Here is a 23,122-nt window from a genome sequence, read left to right on the forward strand (position 1 = left end):
TTCAGTCGCTCAGTCGTGTCCGACTGCAACCCCATGAATCGCAGCACGCCAGGCCTCCCTGTCCATCACCAACTCCTGGAGTTTACTCAAACTCATGTCCATTGAGTCGGTGATGCCATCCAGCCATCTCATCCTCTGTCGGCCCCTTCTCCTCCCGCCCTCAATCCCTCCCAGCATCAGAGTCTTTTCCAATGAGTCAACTCTTCACATGAGGTGGCCAAAGTATGGGAGTTTCAGCTTTAGCATCAGTCCTTCCAAAGAACACCCAGGACTGATCTCCTTCAGAATGGACAGAATGGATCTCCTTGCAGTCCAAGGGACTCTCAAGAGTCCTCTCCAACACCACAGTTCAAAAGCATCAATTCTTCAGCACTCAGCTTTCTTCACAGTCCAACTCTCACATCCATACATGATTACTGGAAAAACCATAGCCTTGACTAGACGGACCTTTGTTGGCAAAGTAAAGTCTCTGCTTTTGAATATGCTGTCTAGGTTGGTCATAACTTCTCTTCCAAGGAGTAAGCGTCTTTTAATTTCATGGCAGCAATCACCATCTGCAGTGATTTTGGAGCCCCAAAACGTGAAGTCTGACACTGTTTGCACTGTTTCCCCATCTATTTACCATGAAGTGATAGGACCAGATGCCATGATCTTAGTTTTCTGAATGTTAAGCTTTAAGCTATGGTTAAAATAATATAAAACATTTATCGAAAAAAAAAGTAAAAGGAAATGACTGGCTTTGCCAGGCAACAAGATCATCAGTGAAATTCTCTCTTTTCCAGGTTTCAGTAATGCTATTGTATTGCTTTTTAGTTTTTAAACACATTTGACAAAAGTGCTATTGGTTGTTAGATGACATCCCTGTTTGCCTTTCTTTACAATGCTCCCTCCTCCTTCTCAACAGATACCACCTGATCGCCTCATCATCTTTCAGTCCTCTTTCCTTTCATCCCCAAACTCTCTTTCATGACTCTGTTTTATCTTACATGAATCATAAGGCCCTGAAGGTCATATCATGTCTTATCTTGGTACAACTAGCACTCCCAACAGAGCCTAGAACAGTACAAAGGCATTTAGTTAAAGAATTAATCATCCAATTGTTTATTTCAATAAGAAATCTAAGTGCTTTTGTCAAATCTAACAAACTATGAAGGTTTTAAAAGGGAGGGAAGGCAAAAGGAACTTACAAGAAGAGATCTGTGAAATAAATGTAATTTCTTACTATTCAACTTTATTTTTTCTACTTGAACACTTTAAAAATAATTTACCTTTAACTTCTCTGTATAACTCAGATTAACAAAGTAGTATTCAAATGTTTAATAGGAACTTATCTAGATTACTTTAATGATAAACTCAAAACATCTTCAATTCTTTATAAACTAATGAAAGAGGCAGCTATCAAATCATTCTCCAAACTTTGATTTTGAAGAAAATGTACTACATTTCTTGGAAAAATTTCTTCAGTTATATTGAAAAAAAACTGAATATTTTTCAGTAAGTCCTAGAGCTCTTAACCTGATATTCTGTCAACACAAACACTTTTAATTGTGATACCAGCAAACAGCCTCTATTTTTCTGCAGCACAAAAAACTTTGAAAAGTTGTTAAATGGTAAAGGGAATAAATTAATAAAAGCTGTTGAAAGCTTCATAAAACACAACTCCATGTTCATCATGGCCAGAAAGCACACAAAACGTATTTATACATTAACCTGAAAATTTAATCTTAAAAAAAGTCACAGAAAATTTACAATGGGGGATTTCCCTGGTGGTCCAGGGGCTGAGACTCCACCTTCCAATTCAGGGGATGCAAGTCTGATCTCTGGTTGGGCAACGAAGATCCCACATGCACTGGGGCAGCCAAGCCCACGAGCCACAACAAGGGAGCTGACGTGCTGCAACTACAGAGCACTTGTGCTCTGGTGCCCACACGCCACGATTGGACAGGAGCCTGCATGCGACCACGCGGATCCCACACGCCTCAACTAAGGCCCAGCACAGCCAAAAACAAATATTCATTTAAAATTTCAATGGGACTTTAATTCCACCGGAATATCAAAAGACATGAAGTGGCATAAAACGTGATACTGCCTCTTTTTGTGGTAATAAGAAAATACAACTTAAGCTTTTTTGAAAAACACACATACAAGGAGACAAGAAAAACACCATCAACTTCACAACACTGTGATAATCTGTTAATATTTTGCAATACATTCTTCAAATTTGTTTTCCTTTACATGTATGCCATTTTTACTAAACTGAGATCACACACTGTACTGCTTTCCTCACTGAATCATATTTTGAACAGCATTCCATGTTATTAAATATTCTTCTACAGTATCAGTTTTAATGAGCATATGATATTCATTGTGTGAATATAATCCACTTTACTAATCTACTGGTGGACACAAACTGTTCATAACTATTTTAATTATAAACAATTTAAAACAAATGATCATTACCAAATTTGGGGGGTGAAATAACACTATCTTTGTTAATCAATTTCACAAGGTAGGTAAGAAACAAAAAGCATCTAAAATCTACCCACAGAATGTAAGCACATCATACACTGTCTTATGTTAAAAGCAGTAAGCTCGTAGAATTTTTAAGTGTAAGAAAAAACTGAGATTACATAGGTAAGCCTCATATCTTTTGGCTTCCCTAGTGGCTCAGTAGGTAAAGAATCCACCTGCAATGCAGACACCCGGGTTCGATCCCTGGGTCAGGAAAATCAGCTGCAGAAGGAAGTGACAACCCACTCCATTATTTTTGCAGGGAGAATCCCAATGACAGAGGAGCCTGGCAGGGGGTCGCAAAGAGTCGGAGGAACCTGGCAGGACCATGGGGTCACGAAGAGTGGGACACAACTGAGTGCCTGAGCACACATGTCCCTTTTATTCTGTAGACACATTTATTCCCTTCTTGAGAAATCAAATCCTCACCAAAGCACTTATTTTATGAATTGTAGAGAAACTAAAGTTACTCTTCTTAATACAAAGGCAGTCCTTGCTTTGTATGGTTACCACACAATGCAGAATTTCAGTTACTGCAGTTTAGCTGAAAAACCCAAGTCCCCCCAAAACACAGCTTAAATTTCAGTTATCATATTCATATTAACTGTAAATAACGGCATAAAGTCCAAACTTCACTGCTATCTCTTCAGTGCATAAATCTCTATGCAAACAGGCACATCATCATCAGTGATAAATCATGTCACTTCTCTAAAAGTCTGTCTATAATTGGTCACTTAGCATCTGTTATGCAGTTCTCACATGGAGAGCAAAGGTACCTGCATAATAAATCCATGATATTTTATGAAAATGGATAATCAAAAGAGAACTCATCAACAAAGATAAAAAATGTAGCAAACAAATGAAGAAATGCTAAATTCAAATTGAACATAAATGGAGATTTAGAAGAAACAGTTGCCCATGGAAATATTGATATTACTATCTTTTAAGTGACACTGCTGCTGCTGCTACAGTCGTTTCAGTCGTGTCCAACCCTGTGCAACCCATAGACGGCAGCCCACCAGGCTCCCCCGTCCCTGGGATTCTCCAGGCAAGAACACTGGAGTGGGTTGCCATTTCCTTCTCCAGCTCATGAAAGTGAAAAGTGAAAGTGAAGTCGCTCAGTCGTGTCCAACTCTTAGCGACCCCATGGACTGCAGCCCACCAGGCTTCTCCGTCCATGGGATTTTCCAGGCGAGAGTACGGGAGTGGGGTGCCACTGTAGATATGCATTTAGAGGAACTTAGTGAAAGGCAAATAAGGATAGTGGTTGTGTTGAAAATGATAAAGATGTTCCAGAGGAAGCAGCACAGGTGAAAAAAAAAAAAAAACTTTAAGGAAAGCTCAGAGGTACTTTCACAACACTCGAAGCACAAAAGAGAAAGTACTGGAAGTTAATCCATATTTAGAAAGGAGTATGAAAATTCACAAAAGAAAAGAGGCCCACTCCATATTTTAAGTTATACAAGAAGTAAGCTTGAAACTACTCATAAATTTTTTCATTACAAACAATAAAACACTAATTCTGATAATTTAAGTTATAGTGTACTACATGAACAGTATTATTGAGCATTTAAAGAAATATCTATAATGCACCATAAATTATATAGCATAATGCCGGAATTTGCATTCTAGGATCAAACACATATATACAAACACCCATGAAGTGTACACATAACATATACTAAATTATCTCTGGTTAATACTGCTTTTCCTTTTCCTATTTTAAATGTAGTAGAGCCGAGTATACTCCATGGATAAGGCCAGAGTTATGATTACCCTAATCCCATCAACACTGGTAGAAGCAATCTGACAGAAAGCTGCAGAAATAAGTCTAACACGCCAATCAGAATTGAGATGTGAATTCTAAGCACAAAATGTCAGCAGGAGGAAGGTGAAAAAAGTAAATACTAATTTTGACTCATCTTTTTAAATTTTTCCAACAAATTTCTAACTTCTACATTAATTTGGAAATAAAGGACAACCCCTATCTTCCAACATATGTAATCAAAAAACAGTAGGCCAGAATATGCACTGCATTTTTCCTATCAATTTTTTTGTCAGTTATATTCTGATTTTTTCAACTTTTTTAAAAAGGAAGAAAATTTAACTTCTTCCTTGGAGTATTCTACTGTAATTGCACCAAATTGCAACATTAAAGTATTAATAATTGATTAAAGCCAGCTACTCAGTTAAACAACATTCAAAAGCTGGGGAAAAAATATTCAGACTAACATAGAATATCAGCCTTAAGTCTAGAAGTTTTCTCCAATATATTAAGTTTTAAAAAGCCACTGCCAAGAGACAAAATCTTCTGAAATAAGAATCATTAGATGAGTGCCTGACAACCTCTAATAAAATCACACAAAGAACACTGGTATAGTAAAATTTTGATATGGCAAAGAACTACATCTGTGAGGTTACAAAGCTAAAAAGAAACCTCTTATAGCAAGTATTTATCACCCAGTATTACTCATCTACTAATCTCTATATGCCCATTAAGATATAATTTTTGAGACTCTATTTCCAGGTAGAAAGTTAAAAAAAAAGGCAAAACTTTCTTTAAAAGAATGCCTACAAAAACATAAGATTTTAACACATATAAACATTATTTGCATCACTAAGTACCATCCTAACAATAAACTGGTCTCTACTCTGGCAGCATATATAACACATAGGCTTTAGGCCTCCTTAGAATTGATAAAGACACAAGGCACATCTCATTCCTTGTGAGGCTACCAATTATCACTTGTGCACATGTTTGCCAACAAAGGTCCATCTAGTCAAAGCTATGGTTTTTCCAGTAGTCATGTATGGATGTGAGAGTTGGACCATAAAGAAAGCTGAGCGCCAAAGAATTGATGCTTTTGAACTATGGTGTTGGAGAAGACTCTTGAGAGTCCCTTGGACTGCAAGGAGATTCAATCAGTCAATCCTAATTTCCTAAAGGAAATGAGTCCTGAATATTCATTAGAAGGACTGATGCTGAAGCTCCCACTTGATGAGAAGAACTGACTCACTGGAGAAGACCCTGACGCTGGGAAAGATTGAAGGCAGGAGGAGAAGGGGACAACAGAGGATGAGATGGTTGGATGGCACTACAGACTCAAAGGACATGAGTTTGAGGAAGCTCCAGTAGTTGGTGAGGGAAGCCCGGCGTGCTGCAGTCCACGGGGTCAGAGAGAGCCAGACACGACTGAGCGACTGCACTGACTTGCAATGATAGAGGTTGATCTTTACAATGTTCCTCAATGAATATCCCAATTTTCCAACCTGGCTAAATTTGATCATGAAGTTGGCTCTCCAGTACTTTCATTTCAGACAGCACTGCCTTCATGAATATTGTTTGCTTTTAATTTACCCACAGCCTGTGCATATTATTTATGTCCAAAGGATTCTCTTATTTGGGGAAGTCTTTTGGATATAGGAAGTAGGGTACTTTCTGCCCTGGATTTCTACAGCTGTGGGTTCAATCTTTTGGGGTTTTATGGTTTTATCCTCTACACACTCTATAACATTTAAAAACAAAACTAAATACCTGACATCAAAATTTTGACCACCAAAGACACTATCAAGAGCATGAAAAACATCCCCCACAAAGGGAGAAAATATTTGCAAATCACATATCCAATATGGGATTAATATCTAGAATATATAAAGAACTTGTACAACAACAAAAAAGCAAACAACTCATTTCAAAAACAAGAAAATACACAAATGATGGAGCACAGAAAAAGATGATCAACCATCACTATCCATTAAGGAAATACAAATCAAAACTGCTATCCACTAGGGTGGCTAAAATAAGAAAGGCAAATAGGGACTTCCCTGGAGAATCCACCCTGCAATGCAGCGGATGCGGGTCGGATCCCTGGTTGGGGAACTGAGTTCCACGTGCCACAACTAACAGAGCTTGCGGGCCACAACAAAGATCCCATGTGCTGCAACTAAGACCCCACACAGCCAAATAAAAAATAAACACCAAAAACAAAGAAGAAGAAAAAAGAAGGACAAATAACAAGTGTAGATAAGGTTATGGGAAAACTGCAATCTCATACACTGCTGGTGGGAGTGTAAAAACAGTGCAGCCACTTTGGAAAACAATTTGGCAGTTCATCAAACTGCTAAACGTTGAGTGGACAGTGACTCCAGCCATGAAATTAAAAGAGGCTTGCTCCTTGGAAGGAAAGCTATGACAAACCTAGACAGCATATTAAAATAAAAAGCAGAGCTATCATTTTGCCTACAAAGTCCGTACAGTTAAAACTATGGTTTTTTCAGCAGTCATGTACGGATGTGAGAGTTGGACCATAAAGAAGGATGAGCACCAAAAAATTGATGCTTTCAAATTGTGGTGCTGGAGAAGACTCCTGAGAATCCACTGGACAGCAAGGAGATCAAACTCGTCAACCCTAAAGGAAATCAACCCTGACTATTCACCAGAAGGACTAATGCTAAAGCTGAAGCTCCAATACTCTGGCCACCTGATGCAAAGAGCTGACTCACTGGAAAAGACCTTGATGCAGGGAAAGACTGAGGACAGGAGAAGAGGGTGGCAGAAGATGAAATGACTAGATAGCATCACTGACTCAATGGATATGAATCTAAGCAAACCCCAGGAGACAGTGAAGGACAGGGGAGCCTGGCGTGCTGCAGTCCATGGGGTCACAAAGAGTTGGACACGACTTAGCGACTGGACAACACTCCAAGGTATATATCAGAAGAACTGAAAGCACGGTCTTGGAGAGATATTTGTATACCAATGTTCCTAGAAGGATCATTCACAATAACCAAAAAGTAAAAACAATTCAAATGTCCAGATGAGTAATAAACAAAATGTAGTATATACATATTATCCAGCCATAAAAAGGAAAGAAATCTGCTACATGTTACAACATGGATGAACCTTGAAAACATTATGCTAAGTAAAATGAGACATGAAAGAAAAACATTGCATGATTTCATTTGAGGTACCTAGAATAGACAAATTCAGAGACAGAAGTAGAATAAAGGTTATCAGAGGCTTGCAGGGGTGGCAGAACTGAGGAGTTATTATTTAACAATTATAGAGTTTCTGTTAATGAACAAGTTCTTGAAATAGATACTGGTGATGGTTGCACAATATCATGAAATGTACTTAATGGCAGTGAAGTATGCACTTTTAAATGGTTCAAAGAGTAAAGTTCATATTATATACAGTGTACTATAGTAGTTTACTATAGTAATAAACTACTGAAGTCAGAAAAAAAAAATGACATATACACCCGAGTCTGTGAAGATGAAACAAAAATTCACATGAAACATTTCAGAAGTTCCTTACAACAAGGTTGAGACATAGTTGAAAATACTAGTCATAAAGCTATATTCCTATTACAATCAGCAATCATAATTGAATACAATTTTGCTTTCTCTCATATGTATGAGAAAAGTATATTTATTTTATTTCTTAATATTAGGAATACACACACACAGCGTTTAGAAAGGGTTTTACAGAAGTGCAAACATCAAATCAGTTTTCTTTTTTAACTATCAGGAAATAATTGTGAAGGACTTAATAAATGTGAAAACTTTGAAAGGCTGAAAAATCCATTTGCAGTGTTTTCACTTGCATCAGTCAGTTCAGTCCAGTCGCTCAGTCATGTCAAACTCTTTGCGACCCCATGAATCGCAGCACACCAGGCCTCCCTGTCCATCACTAACTCCTGGAGTTCACTCAAACTCACGTCCATCGAGTCGGTGATGCCATCCAGTCATTTCATCCTCTGTCGGCCCCTTCTCCTCCTGCCCCCAATCTCTCCGAGCATCAGATCTTTTCCAGTGAGTCAACTCTTCGCATCAGGTGGCCAAAGTATGGGAGTTTCAGCTTTAGCATCAGTCCTTCTAAAGGACACCCAGGACTGATTTCCTTTAGGATGGACTGGTTGAATCTCCTTGCAGTCCAAGGGACTTTCAAGAGTCTTCTCCAACACCACAGTTCAAAAGCATCAATTCTTCGGCACTCAGCCTTCTTCACAGTCCAACTCTCACATCCATACATGACCACTGGAAAAACCATAGCCTTGACTAGATGGACCTGTGTTGGAAAAGTAATGTCTCTGCTTTATAAAATGCCATCTAGATTGGTCATAACTTTCCTTCCAAGGAGTAAGTGTCTTTTAATTTCATGGCTGCAATCACCATCTGTAGTGATTTTGGAGCCCAAAAAATAAAGTCTGACACCATTTCCACTGTTTCCCCATCTATTTGCCATGAAGTGATGGGACCAGATGCCATGATCTTCATTTTCTGAATGTTGAGCTTTAAGCCAACTTTGTCACTCTTCTCTTTCATTTTCATCAAGAGGCTTTTTAGTTCCTCTTCACTTTCTGCCATAAGAGTGGTGTCATCTGCATATCTGAGGTTATTGAGATTTCTCCCGGCAATCTTGATTCCAGCTTGTGCTTCTTCCAGCCCAGCATTTCTCATGATGTACTCTGCATAGAAGTTAAATAAGCACGGTGACAATATACAGCCTTGACGTACTCCTTTTCCTATTTGGAACCAGTCTGTTGTTCCATGTCCAGTTCTAACTGTTGCTTCCTGACCTGCATACAGGTTTCAAAAGAGGCAGGTCAGGTCGTCTGGTATTTCCTTCTCTTTCAGAATTTTCCAGTTTCTTGTGATCCACACAGTCAAAGGCTTTAGCATAGTCAATAAAGCAGAAATAGATGTTTTTCTGGAACTCTCTTGCTTTTTCCATGATCCAGCGGATTTGGCAATTTGATCTCTGGTTCTTCTGCCTTTTCTAAAACCAGCTTGAACATCTCGAAGTTCATGGTTCACATGATGCTGAAGCCTGGCTTGGAGAATTTTGAGCATTACTTGACTAGTGTGTGAGATGAGTGCAATTGTGCAGTAGTTTGAGCATTCTTTGGCATTGCCTTTCTTTGGGATTGGAATGAAAACTGACCTTTTCCAGTCCTGTGGCCACTGCTGAGTTTTCCAGATTTGCTGGCATATTGAGTGCAGCACTTTCACAGCATCATCTTCCAGGATTTGAAATAGCTCAACTGGAATTCCATCACTTCCACTAGCTTTGTTCATAGTCAACACTTTCTAAAGCCCACTTGACTTCATATTCCAGGATGTCTGGCTCTAGGTGAGTGATCACACCATTGTGATAATCTTGGTCATGAAGATCTTTTTTGTACAGTTCTTCTGTGTATTCTTTCCACCTCTTCAAGTGCCTATCTTCTAATAAATTCTTCTAATACATACTGAACTGCTATGCAGTATACTTCTCTTGGACCTATAATTGTAACCTTCACTTACATTCCTACAAAGTTTGAGGTATGAGCCACATGTTATTTAAACATTCAGATGAAGACACGGAAATGAAATTTAAAAGGTACAGTCATCCCTTGGTATCTGTGGGGGACTGGTTCCAGAATACCAAAATCCACAAATGCTCAAGTCCTTTACGTTAAATGGAGCAGTACAATGAATACAGTCAGTCCTCCTTATCAGCAGACACAAAACCCACAGAACACAGAGGGCCAAGTGTGTATCTTAAAAGAAAACTAAGAAATAACTATTGATTTTATATAAAGTACAACACATCATAATCATGTAAAGACACGATGACTATAACCATCTGGTCTCTTGTGCTGTGTACTCAGTCACCGAGTCGTGTTTGACTCTGCGACTCCACCAGGCTCTTCTGTCCATGGGGATTATCCAGGCAAAAATACTGGAGTGGGCTGCCATGCCCTCCTCCAGGGAATCTTGCCAACCCAGGAATCAAACCCAGGTCGTCCACACTACAGGCAGATTCTTTACTGTCTTAGCCACTAGATCACCCAAGAAATGCTGAATCTGTGCAAAGTGACCTTTTTTGAAAAAAGATTCCTCCTCGATAAACTTGCATTCTAGCAGGAAGATTGAATTAATACACATACAACACCACCATACATATGTAAAGATACTGAAATAATAAGTATACAAATTAAGAGTCACAGGAATTCAAGGGTAGTAAGCTCTGGATAGTTAAGTAATGTTCTAGAGAAGACAGGAAGATTTAGGCAAAGTCTAGAAGTCCAAAAAGATGAGTAGAATGGGAACAAACCATTCATACTCCAGCCCCATCAGGCTTGTCCAACACTTCATACAATATAAAATTATTAAAATAGATGAAAGTAGAGAAAACATCACCCAGGCAAATGACAGAAATTTGAAATCAGGAGAATCAACCAATTAGCCCAGATAATGCTTATTATGGAGTAGAAGTTAAAAATTTTAAAGTAGGAGTAATATCAAGTTGTGTAAATCATATGGAAAACATTCCTAAAAATTACATGGACTTCTGACATGACTTTTCCCTTGTATCTATTCATACTAGTATTTACAGCTTATAAGAAATATGAGTGTCTCAGAACCATTAAAACTTTTTGCTCATCTGCAAAAAGTGGGCACTTAAACTTAATCAAAGGTGCAAATTATAACACAAATTAGAAATCTACTCGTCCTTGCACATCAGAGAAGGCAATGGCACCCCACTCAGTACTCTTGCCTGGAAAATCCCATGGACAGAGGAGCCTGGTAGACTGCAGTCCATGGAATCGCGAACAGTCAGACACAACTGAGCGACTTCACTTTCCCTTTTCACTTTCATGAACTGGAGAAGGAAATGGCAACCCACTCCTGTGTTCTTGCCTGGAGAATCCCAGGGACGGCGGAGCCTGGTGGGCTGCTGTCTATGGGTTGGCACAGAGTCGGACACGACTGAAGCGACTTAGCAGCAGCAGCAGCAGTCCTTGCACATAAGGTTGTGTTTCTGTTTTCCTTCATATTTTCTATGAAGTGCTTCATAGATTCTGATAATTTTAGTTTAGAGCCAGTTTGTAACTCAATTTCAAATATTTATATCCCTAGAGCATTCAAATACTTGCATAAATGTCATGAAACAACCATAATTTATCCTGTAAAAACACAGTTTACCAGATTATTACTGTTAGCTTTATTCTGTCAGCTTTCTTCATAATTCAAAAGGCACTAAGCTGGCCCATTCATTCTGTGAACATTTTAATACAAGCCCTGCCAGGTACCTCTAGATCCCAGAGTTCTCATTCTCAAGCATTTCAGAACTCAACATAAAGCAGAGGTGACAAATAAACCAGCAGCTGTGATGCAGTGGAGCAACTACTACAGTAAAAGGGCATTACAGCAGGAGAGAAAGTAGGAGCAGCATCAGGGAAGGCTTCTCAGAGGACTTGTGCCTGGGCTCTGTTTTGAGGGATGAGGATCTGATGAGGGAGCTAGCACAGGAAGAAAGATGCACATCAACTCATGCCAGCCTCTATGTCAGCTTCTAGAAATAAAAATAATACACACTGACCCTAATTTCAAGACACTAGTAATCTTCTCAAGAACTTACTTCTTAGAGAAAAGGCTTAAAATTTGGCCTTAAAAATGAGTTTACACTCAACTTTTTAACAAATGAGTTCACTGTGCACAAAAAGGCAAATATTACATGATCCTATTTACATGAGACTCAAAAATAGGCAAAACTACTCTACAGTGACAGACATCAAAACACTGGTTACCTCTGAGGGGTATTATCAACTGGGAGAGGGCAGGAAGGAGCCTAGTGGGGTGTGGGAAATGTTCTTTTTCTAGATTTTACATGGCGGTTACTTGGGTACACATCTAAAATTTCATCAAGCTGTACAGTGAGACTTGTGCACTTAACTATATGTAAGTGATAAGAAAGTACTCCGCATTTTCAAAGGCAAAGAGTATTCAGGCAAGGACCAAATCACAGAAACTACAAGTGCTTGTCATGCTAGACTGACTTTAAACCATAGGGTACAGGTACCTTCCATTGAAAGGCACTTGAGAATTTCAGAAAGACTACACTGGTGGAAAAATAAATAATGGATTATGGGTATGAGATTAATAGTCCAGGAGACAGATGACGGTCTTTTCTAAGGCAACAACTTTAAAGGTGGAAAAAGAACAGAAGATAAGAAGGCAGAACCAAAGGGACACTGTGGCTGATTAAATGTGAACAGAGGAAAGAAAGGAAAACTCTCAATTGATGACTAGGTTTCTGGCCTGGGCCCATGGGTAAATCGCAGACATATGCATTATAAAAGCAGATTTGTAGAAAAAGAAGTTGCATTTAGTTTTACACTCTACTGAAATAAGAAATATGCTCCAATCAAAATGGAACATTTTTCTATGAGATGTTATTCACTGCCAAGTGTTCTTTCAGATGATGTCTTATTTCTTTGTAATTTAAATATATTTGCTTGGTAATCACCCGTCAACTTCTATTTGAATCTCTAAGATGGTACCAGTGATATGACAATATAAAATGGATCCACCATTAGGTAATTCCTCCTTACTACACCTCCAAACTTATAAAGAATAGGCAATTTGTCCTTCCATAATCAGCTTTAAAGAGGTTGAGTCAACATCTGACAAAATGAATAACTTCTGATCTATAAAATTCCACACAGTGAAAGACTTCATTTATAGATGCTTACATAAACTAAAGAATCTCTAAACCAGATTTATTAATCCAACAACTGTTCTAAACCCATCACAGTTTCCCGCCACAGCTGCTCACCAATAGATTCCAGAACCAACTTTAAAGCAGAGCCAAAAATGACATCATAACATGCCTAATACAACTAACCACTTTTTATAAAGTAAAAGATACATTTAAATACATATATACCATAGATATGAAAACATGAGTTTTGGTCTCCAGGCACACACACACATATATCCAAACCAAGCTTCCTCTAAAAATTCAATCTAGTTTTTAGAAAAGATTGCTTTGATATGCAATTCACTCATTCAACAAATATGTATTGAGGACTTCCCTGGTAGTACAGTGGGTAAGAATCCGCCTGCCATGCGGGGCACACGGGTTCAGTTCCCCTCCGGGAAGATTCTGCATGCCGCAGAGCAACTGAGCCCATGTGCCACAACTACTGAAGCCTGTGCACCGAGAGCCTGTGCTCCCCAAGAGAAGCCACCGCAAGAAGCTCGTGCACCACGATGAAGAGCAGCTCCTGCTCGTCACAACTAGAGAAAGCCCAGCACAGCATCGAAGACCCAGTGCAGTCAAAAATATGTAAGTAATTCTTAAAAACAAAAAATCTACATTGAGTAGCTAATATATAATAGGCCCTGTGTAAGTGCTAGGGATACAGCAGTGAGTAAAACATACATGTCCCACCCTCGTGGAGTTTTATACCTTAGCAGTAGTGGTATGTTGTCATTTAGTTGCTAAGTCGTGTCTGATTCTGCAATTGCTTGGACTGTGGTCTGTCAGGCTCCCCTGTCCATGGGATCTCCCAGGCAGGAATACTAGAGTGAGCTGCCATTTTCTTCTTGAGGGGAATCTTGTTGACCCAGGGACTGAACTCACATCTCTTGTGTCTCCTGTATTAGCAGGTGGGTTCTTTACCACTGAACCATATATGATCATGAAAACTCCATTCTAGGGCAATGTCTTCCTTCCACCCCAGCCTCTCTCTAACTGATTACTGCAATGAATCTTCCCTGAGCCTTAAATTAAGACCCACATGACTGGAGATTAAGTGTTAGGATTATTCAATAGGAACTTCAAGATAATTAGTTGATTAAAACATAGAAGGCCTCTCAGATACTAAAGACTAGAGAAATAATAATTTTAAGAAAAGCACCAGCTTAGGGCCTTCCCTGGCAGTCCAGTGGTTAAGACTCCAAGCCTTGACTGCAGAGGGGCATGGGTTCAATCCCTGGTTGAGAAACTAAGATGCCACATTCTGTGTGGTGTGGCCTCACCAAAATGGAAGGGTAAATCAAGAAAGAGGAAAGGAGATATACAGACAACAGGATCCAACACAGGATAGCAGAGGAGATCTCCAGGACAGCAATGAGGCTAGAAGGGCAAGGGCAAAACGTAGAGACTGGAGCAGGCCAGAAGGCTCCAGGAAATGTTTTTTTCTAATATGGTGAACTGAGTGAACATCTGAGGTCTATTAACATATGGAATAGATTTAACATTTGGTGGCAACTCTGGGGGTTGAATTACAATAAACAGAAACCTACACAAATAAAAGCAATTAATAAGGAAATATTTAAGAGGAAATAAAGTGTACAGGAAAAGGAAAGTAATCCTATTAATAGTATGTTAAATAGCTTAGCTGAGAAGAGCACTTACAAAGGCCTACTATATAAACAGTTAACAACTATCCCTAAACAAAATTAAAATATACACACACTAAGAAGAGAAAATGGGAGGACAGGAGCACATATGTGTGTGTTGGGGACTGGTAGCAGTGTTAAAAAAAAAAAATACAAGTCCTTATCATATTATTTCAAGACATAAGGACCAAATTAATAAATTTAAAGTGTTCAAAGTATTAACTGATGACTAGAGGAAAACTGGCTAGACGAAAACTGGGAGAGAGAATAACAGTACTATTGTTTCCATAACAAGCCCTGTAAAATCATTTGATTTTAAATTATGTGCATATATCATTGTGATAAAGATTAAAACTAAAAGACTAAGAGAAAGAAAGGCATTAGCTGTGGAGTGTGAGAAAAATAATCCAAAAATTTTTTAAAGCTATTCATAAAATTTAGTTTAAAATCATTTGGATTATTTACAACCAGTGAGAACGCTCTATATGTGAATTTTATTCTCGGCTTCCAAAGTAACTCTGTACAACACTTGAAGCATATAAGTTTCCAACTCTAACCTCATATCCAGCAATAGAATGATACTTGTTATTATGGATGAAAAGTATATGAATATCAATGTATAAAAATAAATTGAAAATAAATAAATCTTTTCCCAAAAAATCACTTCATGAACAAAATTTCTAAATACTATGTATTACTAAAAGACATTCTTAAGCGTTCATAAACACAATACTGACTGCCATTCTAGTCTCTCAATGACTACTCAGGAATGTACATTATTAGATTAAATACCTGAACTAAACACACAAAATTATGTATTAATTTTAAGGATTCCATGTTTTTAACTATGATTCAAAACCTTTAGCAATTTTTTTCAAAGTTGATGAAAGGAAAAGAAATTCTGGGTTGGACATATTGCTCAGTATACTCATCCCTGTCAGCACTTCACTCTTTTTTTTTTTTTCAATGTTTCATATTTATTACTGAGTCTCAGACTGATAGTTAGGAAATAAGAAACATCAGGAGCCAAGCATTACAGTAGTGATGTTCTGTGATTTGGCTGCTTAAAAAAATGTAGACCCAGCTTCGTTCTTCTCCAATGTCTTCTCTTGGAGTTGTACCTGATTTTATTGCCAGTTTTCATTCGAATCCATTGAGGAATGGGACGATTCTGCTTTTGTTTCTTGGCCAGGAATCGCTTGATCCTGAAAGTCTTGTGAGAAGACATGGTGGGGAGAGAACTCAACCGCACATAGGATGGCCAGCACTTCACTCTTTACCCTCCACAAACATTATGTGGTTCTCCAAATCTTCTCTCCATCATGAATATATTCACCCAATCATGCAATATTTGCTGAGCACAAAATACACCAGGTACTGAACTTATCTTGGTACTGGGAACGCAGCATCATGACTGACAATATATATAACAATCACAAGTTGTAAACTGTGCAGAACAGCGCAACACTGACAGAAGACCACTTCATGTAAGATGATACGAGAAGGCCAACCTGAGGCAATCAGAGCTGGGACTTCAGGCATGAAAAATGAGCCAGACATGGGAAAGTCTGTAAACAGTTTTTCCAGGCTGAGAGGAAAACAGGTTGACAGGAAAGGGGTGACAAGATCCCGTCTGAATGTTATGATTACACTGGCTGCTATGTAAAACTAGGAAACCATGTGAACTGGCAAGAGATGATGGCCACTGAGTAGTGGCGGTGAAGACGAGCAGACGTTAACAGACTGGACTAGACAACAAACTGGGCGACAGACTCGAGCTGGGGACCAGAAGATTGGTCAGATGGTGAGAGAGGAAGCGAGGATGTCTATCGATTTTTGGCTTTAGGAACTATGTTGGAATAGTGGTGCCATTTACTGTCACATGGAAGACTAGGCAAGGCCTAGCTTGATACAAGAGTCCTTCTCACAATGCAATCTCTCTAGACTCTTACAAGGTATTAGGAAAAGGCAAGACACCACAGCAGACCTTAAAAGCTTTTTTCTGCAAGGGCTAAGATGTTAACACAATCTAACTTTATAGAAAGGAAACAGAAGAACTTCCTCTGTAACACCTCACAGTTTTGCTCCTAATACTCCAACCACCATCAATTTTCCTGAACCTTGTTCACAAGATAGTGATAAACATGGGATTTCTCTAAAATAAAGAGAGCTTTATATTAATATTAAATTCCTAATAAAAATGGGTGACAAGGGAAGGCCTTCATCTTTGAATAGATGGATCTTCTAATAGAAGGCCTCTGACTATAATAGTAAATATCATAAAGCTGGTTTTGTCAGGTTTTGGGGTCAGTAATCAACTATCTACCTCTGACCTCCAAGAGCTCCTTCTTAGTTGAAGAAAGGAAAAAGGCTGAGTGGGTGGCCCAATTTAAACACAAATAGCATGAAGCCCAAAAGGTAAAAACAGAAGCATAAACAAACCCTGAAAAGAGAAGCCACGCTTTCTGGAAATGGTATGGAAAGAACTGTCATCAACAAAGATCTACTGTATAGCACAGAGAACTCTACTCAATTTCCTGTAATAACCTAAATGGGACAGGAATCTGAAAAAGAATAGATATATGTCTACATGAATACTGAATCACTTTGCTGTTCACTGGAAACTAACACAACATTATAAATCAACTATACTCCAACGTAATTTTTTTTAATGTAAGATATAATTTTTAAAAAGAACTGTCAGTCCCATCTTAGCCTTCTCAGTACCACTATCAAACCACCAACTTTTAATTCATAAATAAGTATCTCTCCAGCTCTGCAGCTGGCTAACAATGGAGTTTAAACTCTCAGCATTAAACTCTACTGCTCCAAAACCAGATTTTCTACAGCCACAACAACAAAAATATTCACGTTCCTAACTCTTCCAGTGACCTATCATAAAAGCAAGGGCCAAAAGCCTTCCCTGTCTCCTGAGAAAACACCTGGCTACAGGCTGGTCACAATATTCCCAACTCTGAGGAACTTACACATCTTTTTGGAAGGCAACCCTGAATGCTGTCACTGTGAAGTCTTACTAACCGAGCACAAAGGCAAACAATGAACAAGAAAAAACAAACAACAGCTGTCCAGTTTGGTAAATGGGGAGGCCGTTAACAGTCAAGTGATGTCACCTCATTCTGCTCATCCCCCCAAATACAGGGTTCACTGGTGTATTTATCTCCTCTTTGTCACTGACACTCCATATGGAGTGTCAAACTGGAGATTATGAAGAACAGTATCTTTGTAACTACTTAGGTAACTACATATAAGCAAACTAATCCAGTGGCTAAGACTCCATGCTCCCAATGCAGGGGTGCAACCCCATGGACTGTAGCCCACCAGACTCCTCTGTCCATGGGGATTCTCCAGGCAAGAATATGAGAGTAGGTTGCCATGCCCTCCTCCAGGGGATCTTCCCAGCCCAGGGATTGAACCCAAGTCTCCAACCTTGCAGGTGGATTCTTTAACATCTGATCCACCAGTGAAGCCCCCCAATGCAGGCGGGTAGGTTCAGTCTCTGGTCAGGGATCTAGAGCCCACATACTGATCTAGAGTGCACACACTGCAACTAAGACCCGGTACAGCCAAATAAAAAAATTTTTTTTTAAACTGCTCTGTTTTTCTCCTTTACATATAACAACAGTTGATGAGGCATACTTGCAAAAGGCTAGACCTACCATTGCACACTAATGCTAGAGAGTTCACTGGTAAATTTAACAAATATCGATGAAGGCAAATTGGTGTCTTAATAAAAGAGAACAGTGCATCCCAGAAAGTACCAACTGTGAAATTCAATTTCCATTTATACAATGATATGTTACACTAAACCAGCTAACATCACATCAGGGTTAGTATAATACTAATGAAAATTTAATTTCAATACTATAAAACATGGAGGATAAAATCTTGGTTGAAGAGTCAATGTCTTAGAGCACATTAGGGTTTGTGGGTAAGAAAAATGAGAAATTTTGCAATCTTCAACTATTACATGCTTAATTATTTCACTAACAAACACAATGACCTTTAAGTGCTAAATTCTTTAACAAACAATTATTGAGCACATACTATGAAATGAGTATGGTGGCAGGGCACTTCCAGGTCACCAAATACTCCCACACACTTTGCACTCCCACAGCATGCCCTTCTATAGTACTGTAGCACTTAATATATTGTGTTAATTATTTATAAATTTAATACATAAAACATTTAGAAGTTATTATGCCCATTATCAAATAAACCCAAAAAACCTTAAAACAGAATTCCTAATATTTTATTCCCACCTCCCATGGATAGTCCTACATACACTTTAAAGTATATACTGTATATTTCAATGGAGAGCATTGACCCAGGTTATAAGAGAGGGGGTACCAAGTCATCTCTGTTCCTTCAATGTCTAAGTAGCCAGTGCTCAGTAAAAATTTGCTGAATGTATGAGCAAAGACATACTTCAAAACGTGAATCCACAACAAAATTTTCTGACATCACCTAACTGCTTAGTCTAATACAACTGCCAAACTCTACTCAAAGAAAAGGATTGGAAGAAATTTACCCACTGTATTGTATTAACACAATTTAAAAGCTAAGGTGGCTCAGACGGTAAAGCGTCTACAATGCGGGAGACCCGGGTTCGATCCCTGGGTGGGGAAGATCCCCTGGAGAAGGAAATGGCAATCCACTCCAGTACTATTGCCTGGAAAATCCCATGGACAGAGGAGACTGGTAGGCTACAGTCCATGGGGTCGCAAAGAGTCAGACACTACTAAGCAACTTCACTTAAGGACAATTTTAACTTAGACAATTATTACTTTAAAAAAAGCCTTATAATTCTGTTTCCAGAATGATGCAAGGAAAGGAGGAGCATGAAAAAAGAATTAAAAAACTGGAGAAGATATTCTGAGTTCTGAAATGCTCTAAACTGCAACTCCTTCCATTTGGTTTTCTTTTTTTTTTTAATGCTATGCTCCAAGCATTTAGAATACATTTTTAGGAATACACGGCCACAAACTTAAGATGAAATAAAGAACTGAAGTAAAGAGATGCAGAACGTATCTGCTAAACTTTTCACTATCCATAAAGTATAGTAAGTATATTATACTTTAGATAATATATGCAATTTAACTAGAGTCAAGCCTTCAAGGGAAAGCTTGTGTTCTATTTAAGAAAGATAGAGATACAAGCCAAAAATAAAAGCTACCACTAATACATCTCCTTTGAAACAAAAAGGTTAAGGTATACTTTAAGGAAACTATTAATTTTTATTAAGCCGATATACAGTGTAGCTAAAATAGTATCCAAAAGCAATCTTCTAATTTCCAGAGCTTCTGAAATGTAAACAAGAACTCGCTAGACTGCTCTTTCACTCAGGTCCAGTAGGTGTTATCTGTCGTTAACATAACACTGCATTTCCAAGGCCCCATTCTGCAAGATAAACAGCCCGTAACTCCATATTTGAAGGTCGCAATACGAACGTGACTTTTTTTTTAATACCACCTAATTATGGTTAGGCATTATTTAGGAATCACTACTTTTAAGTAAAGCCAAGCAAGTAAGTATTGCAGCAGTTTGTCAAGATAGCTTTTCACTTGTACAATGATTCATATAGCACACATTGTGTATTTGTCCTATCACCTCCCCATTCACCTGATACAATATATGCAAGCAGCTATAACAGATGTAAGTTTTAGAACCTATTTAGATTATTCACATGCCTCAAAAAAGTTCTCAAACTATTTTCTAGCTCTATCAAAAGCTTTATAAATTCCTTCTACAGGGTTACTAAAAAAATTTTATATCAAAGTCTGACATTTAACAAACAGTATTACATTCAAAAGAACTACCCACTTTATTTATTTTTATTTAAAAAGCTCACCTCTTCTCAATGTTATGTGGCAGCCTAGATGGGAGGGGAGTTTGGAGGAGAATGGATATAGGCATACATATGGCTGAGCCTTTTCACTGTTCACCTGAAGCTATCACAACACTGTTAATTGGCTATATCATAATACAAAATAGAAAGTTGTTTTTAAAAAAAGCTCCTGGTTTACACTTAGAAATGCTGTTTTATCAACAGCTAGCTTCTCTTTCTTGCCTTAATTTTCCTCTGCAGCAAAAATGATAAAACATAAATTCATTCAAACAAGTTGAAGATTTTAACAAATATTTTGCTACCTCTTCAAAGATGTTTTAAAATTCAACAAGCAGACTCCTAACAAACTGAACGAAGACCTTCAGTCAAATCAGTTTAAAATACACCAATTGTTAATTTCCTTTATATTTACAAAGGTAGAATCTTATTTTATATGTGGCTACAATTAGATAAAAATTTAATTTCAGAATTCCTTAATGTCAGCTAAATCACCCTCAAACTAAACACCTCTAAACCTTGAAGCTGTAAATCAGTTTCACTGAAGTCCTCTTTCACTGCCATGTAAGCCATTGCCTAATTGAGGCCAGACCTGTCAGGCTCAACAGCATCCCGGAAATGACTAGTCTACTAGAGCTGGAAACACATCAAGAATTTGGAATATTTCTCATATTGAAGCAAGGAAAAAAGTTCAAGCAAGAGTGCCCATAAGAACAATCAGTATACTGTTCCACAGGGTGAAAAAAGACCTAAAAGGCGTTTTTTTGTTATTCTGGTCATTTCACAAGAATATATCAAAATTCTGTATGTAATTTCAGGTGATGGCCCAACGAACTTACCCTTTCCTTCCAACGTATGAACAAGAGCTCGCTACTAAATTCTCATATTGAATGCCTGTCTTGTAATCCAGTTTTTTTCTTCAGCTACTAATACCATCACCTGAAGCATGGCTGGTTTCTTGACTCAGAAACCTGTTAACAATAATGCCTAACACCTAAGCTACTTAATGGTTTTGTTTTTTTTTTTACTTTTTACCAAGAAATACAAGTGCAACACACACACACACTCTCTCTCTCTCTCCCTCTCAAATCCCAGTCATGAAAAATTAAGTCACATTCCGGCCATAAACTGAGCAATAGACACTTCCAGTTAGCGTGTGCTTTAGTGATCATGGACAGTGGTATCAGATTAAGTGGTAGGGGGGTTGGGGCTGTTAACAACATACTGTGCATCAGAGCCAATAAGCAGCAGGCTAGAACTGGCAGCAAGAAGGCCGGTCTCTAAAGGGAGCTATAACACAATATCAGAATGCTGGATTTCCGAATGCCATTTTATGGGGAAGGAGGGGAAGCGAACTGGGGATCAAGTGCAATGAAAGGTTCTGACCAATGTCTGAGGCGATGAAACCGAAGACAAGGTCTTGTGGCAACACCAGCTGTCCAGTCTCATCTCACCTCAAACACAACTCAATTTCAGGTCGTTCTCATCAAAGTCAGCCGCTCAAAGGGTGAGGGGGTGGCAGGCAGTGGATGGTGACAGCCCCCCAAGAGACTGGCAAAAAGCCTTTGGAAACGGCAGAGACGGCACACAACTGGAAGGGGCTTCTGCTAGCGAACAGAGAGCATTGCAGCCGCCTTCCCCCTGCCTTCCAGCCAGGGCTGTTAGGTACGAGGTTAGGATGTCGCTGGAGGGTCTATGAACGAATGATACGAGAAAATGGCAGTAAAGGATAAGGGGGGCTGGAAAGGGCTGGTGCCACCCAAGGAAAAAGGGGAGGAGGACTTCCCTGGACACATCCAGAACAACGCCACCAGAGAGCACGGTCAGCGCCCTGCCAGCGCCTGACACCCCTCTCTCTGGGAAAGCTTTGCCCCCGTCCACACGATCCCAATCCCCAAACACTGCTCCCATCCGACCCTGCTCCCCCGCAAAAATCCCCATCGTGGCCTCCCTTCCCTTCCGCCTCAGGCGCCCCACGCCCTCAAGCTCCCCCCCCTTCCCGGTCACCCACCCTCCGGGCGGCCCGTCGCCGGCCTCCCCGGCAGCTCGCCCAGACCCCTCCCCCCTCACCTCTCCTCAGCGCCTCCTCGTAGCTGAGGAATCCGATCCGTGACTCCTTGGCGCCCATGCTCCCTTCATCCCCTCGGCCGGGGGTCGGAGCCCGCTCTCGCCCCCACCCCCCTCCCGCCTTCTCCTCGGCGTCCCTGGCTGACGGTGTCGGCGTCCCCCGGTCCCCACCTCCCCCAACACTAACAAGTGCGGCTTCTGCCCCGGCGGCTCCTCCCGGCCGCCGCCACCGCCTCCATGCCGAATCACGTGACCAGCTCCCACCCCGCCCCCTTCCCCTCCCTCTTACTCCGCCCTTCTCCTCTCTCCTCCCCTCCCCTCCCTTCCCTCCTCACGCCCTTTTCCCGCCCCCTCCCTCCCGCCTGCCCCGCCGAGGGTCACCTGACCCGAGGCCGGGGATTGTTCCGGGTAATGGCCGCCAGGGGCCACCCACTCCGCCCCGCCTCACGCTTGCCGCGCGCAGGGCGTGGGGGCGGGGCCAGACCCTGAGCGTAACGCATCATC

The 23,122-nt window shown here is 39.8% G+C and overlaps 2 protein-coding genes across 3 annotated transcripts in view; both read right to left on the minus strand.

Annotated features, from left to right (window-relative positions):
- Window positions 1-22,879, minus strand: part of USP32 (ubiquitin specific peptidase 32) — a 199,205-nt gene extending 176,326 nt beyond the window's left edge. The window contains exon 1 of one of the 2 annotated variants that reach the window (XM_040244123.1): window positions 22,622-22,879. In XM_040244123.1, the coding sequence (XP_040100057.1) occupies window positions 22,622-22,679 (58 nt within the window). In that variant the 5' untranslated portion in view covers window positions 22,680-22,879. The remainder of the gene's footprint in view (window positions 1-22,621) is intronic. The other variant, XM_040244124.1, reaches the window with a different exon arrangement.
- LOC120866420 (60S ribosomal protein L39-like) lies at window positions 15,665-15,963 on the minus strand. Its single transcript, XM_040244152.1, has one exon. It carries the CDS (start codon window positions 15,914-15,916, stop codon window positions 15,722-15,724), a length of 195 nt encoding a protein of 64 aa, XP_040100086.1. The 5' UTR covers window positions 15,917-15,963; the 3' UTR covers window positions 15,665-15,721.
- Window positions 22,880-23,122: the final 243 nt, after the last annotated feature.

This window comes from Oryx dammah, unplaced genomic scaffold, assembly GCF_014754425.2.
Source record: "Oryx dammah isolate SB20612 unplaced genomic scaffold, SCBI_Odam_1.1 HiC_scaffold_8, whole genome shotgun sequence".
Classification (NCBI taxonomy): domain Eukaryota; kingdom Metazoa; phylum Chordata; class Mammalia; order Artiodactyla; family Bovidae; genus Oryx; species Oryx dammah.